This window comes from Pocillopora verrucosa, chromosome 2 (genome assembly GCF_036669915.1).
Source record: "Pocillopora verrucosa isolate sample1 chromosome 2, ASM3666991v2, whole genome shotgun sequence".
Classification (NCBI taxonomy): Eukaryota; Metazoa; Cnidaria; class Anthozoa; order Scleractinia; family Pocilloporidae; genus Pocillopora; species Pocillopora verrucosa.
Window position 1 is genome coordinate 15,962,958 of NC_089313.1, and position 7,717 is coordinate 15,970,674.

The 7,717-nt window shown below is 41.8% G+C and overlaps 1 protein-coding gene and 1 pseudogene across 1 annotated transcript; both read right to left on the bottom strand.

The window, feature by feature from the left end:
- Window positions 1-940: 940 nt before the first annotated feature.
- Window positions 941-3,749, bottom strand: LOC131786683 (ALK tyrosine kinase receptor-like; annotated as a pseudogene).
- Window positions 3,750-3,864: 115 nt separating this feature from the next.
- LOC131780099 (ALK tyrosine kinase receptor-like) lies at window positions 3,865-6,917 on the bottom strand. Its single transcript, XM_059096716.2, has 2 exons — window positions 6,565-6,917; window positions 3,865-5,555 (listed from the first exon to the last, which is right to left on the bottom strand). The coding sequence occupies exons 1-2, from the start codon at window positions 6,869-6,871 to the stop codon at window positions 4,699-4,701; spliced, it is 1,164 nt and encodes a 387-aa protein (XP_058952699.2). The 5' UTR covers window positions 6,872-6,917; the 3' UTR covers window positions 3,865-4,698.
- Window positions 6,918-7,717: the final 800 nt, after the last annotated feature.

Here is a 7,717-nt window from a genome sequence, read left to right on the forward strand (position 1 = left end):
GGGCTTACTCAACCTGACATTGACCAGGCTGCGCGGAGTCTTTTTCCTCTTGAGGACTCGACGAAAAAAGAATTGCGAGGCCAAACTGTCTGACACTGCACAGGAGAAATCGACTATACGGTCTAACCTGTGCTCCGCGTTTAAAGAATAAACGTGCGTCTTCTTTCGTTTACGAGAATGAACGAACTTTCGACCGAAAATGAACATATCTATTTTAATTGTTTACTTTTATCTCCCTTTCATCTCCTTTATCTCCCTTCGTTGCTTGTGATACAATACTCATCATCAGAAGGAATCCTTCTCTAATCGTTTTTTACAGCTTTTTTTATTCTTTGACAGCAGTACAGTTTACCAGCAACTTTGATGTTTGAAGAAAGCGACAAAAGTTTTGAGTCTGTAATACATGTTTCGACAGAAACTTCTGTCATCTTTACTTAATTAGTGTACAAAGCGTTGGAAGTTGAATTTATAGTAAGTAAACAAATGCTAATTATGATAAATGGTGACAATGCCTGTTACGTCGGTGAAACGTGCCAGCATTTTTCCACAAGTGTCAGAGAGCACTTAGTCAGTGACAGGGCCTCTCACGTTTTCAAAGCATCTGCAAGATTCTGCACATTGTCGCGCTTTGTGTTCAGCGGATAGCTCCCATGTTTTGAATCACGCATCTAACGGTTTTCAACTCAAGATAAAAGAGGCTATTCATATTCAAAGAGAACAACCATCCTTGAATCAACAATTACACCATGTAAATCTAAAACTATCCTTTTATTCTCACACTTTCATGCTTTACCTCTTTTCTTCTTGCCACCATTTATCATAATTAGCATTTGTCTACTTACTATAAATTCAACTTCCGACGCTTTGCACCGATTAACTGAAGATGACAGAAGTTTCTGTCGAAACATGTATTACAGACTAAAGACTTTAGTCGCTTTCTTCAAATTCTTGACTTGCCTGCTAATATCAAGACCCTTTGGAAACTTTAATGTTCTTGTGAGAACCTCGTTAACTTGAAGAATCAATATTAATTTTGAAATTATCCTCAATGATTGTCCTACCCATACAACCCAAATCATACTTCAAGCACAGCCTCAGCGGTGTCAGTTCAACTTAACAAGTACAGAAAAACATCACAAGCTGCTACTGACACGGAATCGCAAGAAATTATAATTTTTTATTTGAGGTGAAACTCTCTTTATATGATAGCATTGTAATGCTACTATACGAATTCATCATCAGCCTCCAGAAGTGTGATGATCACCTTCCCATCCCCTGCCAATCCTCGCTCCTTCTTCGGGTTAGCACCCGTGTTAAAAGACTCTCCTCCGCCAGCGATGGTTTCTTCTTCCTCCTTCACAACGCCCCCGCCTGAATACCACCCCCTGCCCCGGGATAAAGCCATGCTGCACCACCTCCCCCAAACCCTCCATGGCCTTTATTGGGGGAGTTCCCCCCTTTCCCTCCGTTTATAAATCCTTTTCCCCCTTCATCGATCCGGCCAGACCTCCCATCCTCGTTCAAGCCACCTCCCGCTCCACATTCAAATGAGGCTGACGGGGAGCCCTTTTCGTAAAGGCTTCCCCCATATCCGTCAGCGCCTCCTGCCTGTGACCCATTCCGTGTGGTCTGGCCTGGATCCCCTTTATGTAAATTTCCTGACTGCGCAACACCTCCTCCCCCTCCACCAGCAATAATCAATGGAGCGTCTGCTGAAGAAGTGATAAACGTTCCCCCTCCTCCTCCTCCCGGTAACGGTGAACCAGTTTTCCCCCTGCTGCCTCTTTGTCCAACGAGAATTTTGAGTTCTTTTCCACGGGTGAGATTGAAAGTTCCTTTTACATAAGCACCTTTCCCTCCTGGTCTTGTGACCGCTGACACCTTATCAGATTGGCGGCCTTCAGCTCCGGATGCTCCCCAGGCTTCTATGACGTAAGATCCACTTAAGGGTACAGTCCATAATTGGATGCCGTTTTCAATTCTAATCTTCCCTTGCAATGTTGTGCCTTTATATCCAGATATACCTGTTGGTCCATTCGAACCCACCGCACCAAGAGTTGTGAAGGTGAATTTGAAATCTGAGAATATGTAAACAGTTCCATGCTTACTATGTGGGATCAGAGGATAACATAGAGGACTAATTATCACTTTCCGAACAGCTTGTTCTGAATCTTTTGGACTGACGCATATCCCTAAGAATTATCTAGTTGGACGAGTTTAACAACCCTTGATGTAATGTTTCATTCTAGCAGTCTTCTCTATTTGATGATATATCTACCTTGTATGCAGCAAATGCATTAAGGCTTTTGTTTTTTTCACTTAGTGCTTACCAACAGCTCTGCAAACTAGCAAAATCCCTATAGTTATTCTTAATGGTACATTTTGACACAGCAAGACAGAACGAATGAGTGGCTTACGACTCTTGTTTGTACTCGCGCCATGCGAATGACGCTACCTTAACTAAAGACATAGATAAGTATCTTGAATAACAATAACTTACCCTCACACACACCGCGAGTCTTGTCAACATGAAAGTTATCCGTGGTGGAGCACCACAGCCCGAAGAGCTTGTCAACTACGCACGAGTGCCGATTTTTCCCCTGGTAAAGGAATGGAAACACACAGCAACCTCCATCTTTGGTTCGCCAAGTTTTACATTCTGCGGGAGTTGGTGGTGGCAGAATTTAGTGTTTTTAGAGTTTAAATGGAGAGGAAACATATCCTACGCAATTACGCAGGTCTAAGGATGGTGGTACGAGTTCCTCTCTGATCATAAGTCTTAATGGAAAGGAAACATGGCACCCAAAAGTTCATATTCGTTGTAAGCGACTGAGTTGGCATAGTTACTTAATTTGACTATATCCGAACTTTTTCCTGTTATAAAAATAATAAAACAACTAAGCTTTGTTGACTTTATTCCTTCACCTGGCAACCCTCACATAAAAAAGATCGTTGCGTGGTTAGAACATAAGATCTTGTATGTAAGGAAAGTTTTGGTTATCATGTGAACACAAGAAAGTGATCTTTCCAGAATAAAGAATGCATTCTCATGAACGGCTGTCACAGCCACATCGAGTAAAATACTCTTTCCAAAAGGTTAGCTCACGCCTTCCAGTGTCAGCCCGCGGTTATTTTGCTATTCATTCTAGACACTTTCCCGTTCAGCCAATAGGCCCAGATCTGTTTCACCCTTTGCACCCTAACATCAGTATGTATATTCTCCATACTGTTCTCTTTACATTTCCCAAGGTGCTGGCAAGGAGAATTTGATAAAAAATCCAAAGCTTCTATATTTGTTATCATTTTCTTTATTCTCGTGACCTTAATGTTTGATTTAGGGATGATATTGTAAGGAGAAATTAGAGGCTAGTCACTCTTACGAGTCATCAGTAGGCCAACTCACCTTTAAATACTTTCTTGGGTCCGTGAAGATGCCCACAAAGCCATCCGGGTTCGTGGATTAGTTTCAAACCATCGCTGGATGTTTTATATAACTCACAGATTCCTCGGTTCACTGAAGAAGAGCCGTAATTGAATACAAGGCAGAGTGGTTCCGATAAACATTTTTGCGAGCAAGATAGGACACTTCGGCTAGTTTGGCGGCTGATTATTTCGTTTGACTCAAGTTTGACGTTCTCTGTGTTAAAAAACGCCGATCTCCTAATCATTTCGCTTCTTCCCGATTGCAGAAATACGAACAAAATTGCTTGAAACACAAACATGGTAGAAATTGCAGTTCTGTTTTTTGCTTCCAGATAGAAAATCGATAGTAACTAAAAGGAAATAAGTTTTAAATAAAGTACACAGAGAGAAGTCAACATTTGCTTTTTGTCACCGTTTATTACTTTTTGGCTACATGATTGATCTGATTCTTTTTAGACTTTTTAATTTGCAGTTTATTACCCGTCAGATGTTTTCCTGTTTGTTCAATCGTTTTGTGTGCTTTAGCTAAACATAAATGTTCATAAATAGAATAATAGAGATGGTAAGTTCTGAGCTCGGTTAAGAAATAGACAAAAAAGATGTTTTTCGTCTTGTCACGAGCGTGGACCAAAGAAAAAACTCTGAGTCCCCATGAGGCAAACGAACCTAAGACCCTTTACGTTTTACAGCATCGGAGCGCGGAATCCGAAGATCTGAGGTTCGATTCCTCCTGGAGACTCAGAATTTTTCCTTCGTACCACGCTCAAGACAAGACGAAAACATCTTTCTCTATAAATGTTTATCTTCAGGTTTCTTACAATATGAGTTGTCATAGTTGGATTTCTCTCATTGGCACTGTTTCACTCATATTTGGCAAGCTTCTCGCGAAAGCTGTGGGATGTCTGTGAGCAGTCTGGCTTATTTCCTCGTGCCAAACCCCTTGAACACCTTCTGCTAGCAAAGCGGGCTGGATCGAGTCTCTCGGATTTCGAGAGAACTGTACCTGCGAGATGCTTGAGCAAAAGCAGCAATGAGAGGGGGCACTATAGCGATATTTTTTCCTAATCTCCCTGATAGATTTCTTTGTGTTTGAACAATTAGTAAGCAACGGTGCTTCTGGAACAATAATCTTAAATTCCTCTTAAATTTGTTATTTGTAGCATTTTGGCTTTTTTGTATTTTACAGCACTACACTTTACACGAACCTCAAGTTAAAATTATATTTGAGGTGAAACTCTCCATGTTTTTCTCTCGGAACAAGCTTTGGTAATGTTACTATACAAATTCTTTATCAGCCTCGAGAAGTTGAATTATCACCTTCCCATCCCCTCCCAATCCTTCTTCCTTCTTCGGGTTAGCACCTGTGTTAAAAGACCCTCCCCCGCCAGCGATTGTTTCGTTCTTATCCTTCACGACACCCCCGCCCGAGTACCCACCCCCTGCCCCAGGATACCGCCATGCCGCACCACCTCCCCCAAAACCTCCATGGCCTTCAATGGGGGAGTTCCCCCCTCTACCTCCGTTTATAAATCCTTTTCCCCCTTCCCTGATCATGCCAGACTTCCCATCCCCGTTCAAGCCGCCTCCCGCTCCGCATTCCAATAAAGCTAGCAGGGAGTTCTGTTGGGAAAGGTTTCCACCAGATCCGTTAGAGCCCCCTGCCTGTGACCCATTCCGTGTTGTCTGGCCTGGATCCCCTTCATGTAAATTTCCTGGCTGCGCAACACCTCCTCCCCCTCCACCAGCAATAATCAATGGAACGTCGGCGGAAGAAGTGATAAACGTCCCCCCTCCTCCTCCTCCCGGTAACGGTGAACCAATTTTCCCTGAGCAGCCAGTTTGTCCAACGAGAATTTTGAGTACTTCTCCGCGTGTGAGAACAAAAGTGGCTCTTACATAGGCGCCTTTTCCTCCCGCTCTTGTGGTTGCTGACACGTCAGAAGATTGGCGGCCTTCAGCTCCGGATGCTCCCCAGGCCTCTATGACGTAAGATCCACTTAAGGGTACAGTCCACAATTGGATGCCGTTTTCAATCTTAATTTTCCCTTGTAATGTTGTTCCTTTATACCCGTATGATTCTATTGGCCCATTCGAACCCACCGCACCAAGAGTTGTGAAGGTGAATTTGAAATCTGAGAATAATTAAAGGTAAACACTTCCATGCTTAGGTGTAATTTTGAAACAGACGCGTGTGGACCAGAGGCTCCTATGGCATATCATCAGAGATCAGTTCTCGCTTTCAGAACGACTTTCGGGTAAATATTTTGGACTGTAGCATGTTCCCTAGAGTTGACCAAGTAATCAGCACTACAAACATCACAGAAGGGGAAAAGCGATTGAATTCCATCCACTCTCACGATTTCGCAGTAAAATCCGTTTCTCTAAAACGTTAAGTTGCTTAGGAATGATCCAGAAACTCGTTCAATCTTTTCGTAACCTCTGGTAATTTCATTCAAACTTATGAAAACATATGCAACTTCTTGCTCGGAATTGCACTCCAAACAAATGGTAAACCTGGAACCTTTAAATGCGCGCACACGATGCAAAACTTCTCCTTTCATATAAAACGTTGAGAAAATATCGGTACCCAAGCGATCCATAAAGATCCTTGATAAATTCACCTGAACCTCCTTCTGTGTCATCTATTGCATAACTTACACTTATTGCAAAAATTTTTATATGGACGAAACGGGAAGACGACTAGGAGACCGATTCCGAGAACACCTTCGTGCCGTTATGACAAAGACGCATCCAAGCCAGTGGCTAGACACCTTCATTTGCGGCCTTTCCCTACAACTAGGCAATTCGGAAAGCAGCAAATTTCTACGAACATCTAGAGAACATCAAATCTCTACAGAAAAAAATTTGTCTGTCAAATGGGCACTCTTAATCCATATGATATTAACCAACGCTTTTCATCCGACTAATTTGTTCTTTTTTTTCACGTTACCATGTTCCTACCAATAGCGTATCATCTTTTTCTATATAATCCACACACAACCCATAATTTCTCTATTCACTCTTACGATGGAGTAGCACTCGAAACGTCAGCCCTAGAAACTAGGTTATAATTACCAAAGCCTTTCTCCACAAGGGATTGAAGGACAATGCTTATTAGTAAACAATCTGCGTTAGTCTCACCTGGCGTATTACTGCCTGTACGAGCACTCACTCTAGAATGAACAATCTGTCCGTGAAACCATCCTGGCCCATCTATGTAACCGTTATTATGGTCTCTACTGGTGTCTTTTAACAGTTCACAAACGCCCTCTGTCTCGGTTGAAGCTTTGTAATTAATATATCGGCATCCCTCTTTCCTTAAGCATAGGTGTGCGCATGAAAAGAAGCTTGTAGTCCGCTGCCATTGCATAGGGTGGCCTTTAAGAAGAACACCTTCTCTTATGGACAGAAACGATTCGACAAGCTTAGATGAAGTACTTGATGCCATCAACAAAATGACAGTAAATGCGTATAGAAGATGATTCTGTGAGGTGATCATGCCCTAAATTCCTGAAACTAAATCACACACAAACGTCACTTTCGACTACTCTATATTACTATTATTTGTTGATGAAAATACAGTGACGAAAATTCTTCTTGAAGAGCAAGCATGTCTCCAAGACTTCATTTAATCATGTGGTGTCTGTGGCTCGTAATTTTCCCAACCTAAGAACCTGATTGATCTTCCGATGAAAGATAGGAGTAAGATGGACTTAAAAAGCATTAAAAGATTAATGTCCGGTAGCCATACAGAGGCTCGGTATTTAAAGCGCCATTTTAGGACACTAATTTTCTGGTCTCCATAGACACCTTTGGCAGTTTTAGTTGATTTTTACCCCTGTAAAACCATTGTAGTTGCTTTTTTTCATTCTTACCAATAAGGAATATTATCCTTTCCCTTAATCAGTTTTGCGGTTGGAAATCACACTTTCATACTCATTTTATTTACACTGCCGAAGCGAGTCAGAATGATTGACAGTGTTGTATTTTGTACGCTTTCCCGGAACGCGGGAAAAGTTCGGTAAATAATCTTAAGTGATATGATTTGTTTCTTGCTCTGCAATGTTCTTAACCATAATAACAAACAAAATCTAGTTTTTTCCATGACCTCTGATGCTCCTTATTTAAAGAAACAGTGGACTCCTTATAAAATATTGCCAACGATCAGTTAAACGAGTGATTTTTTATATTATTGCGACGCAGTACAACAAACTTGACCAAGTTGTGATTAGCTTGTTGGATGTGATCTTCGTGCAATCGGAACACCTCGTCATGAATGTTCAGGTTTGAATTT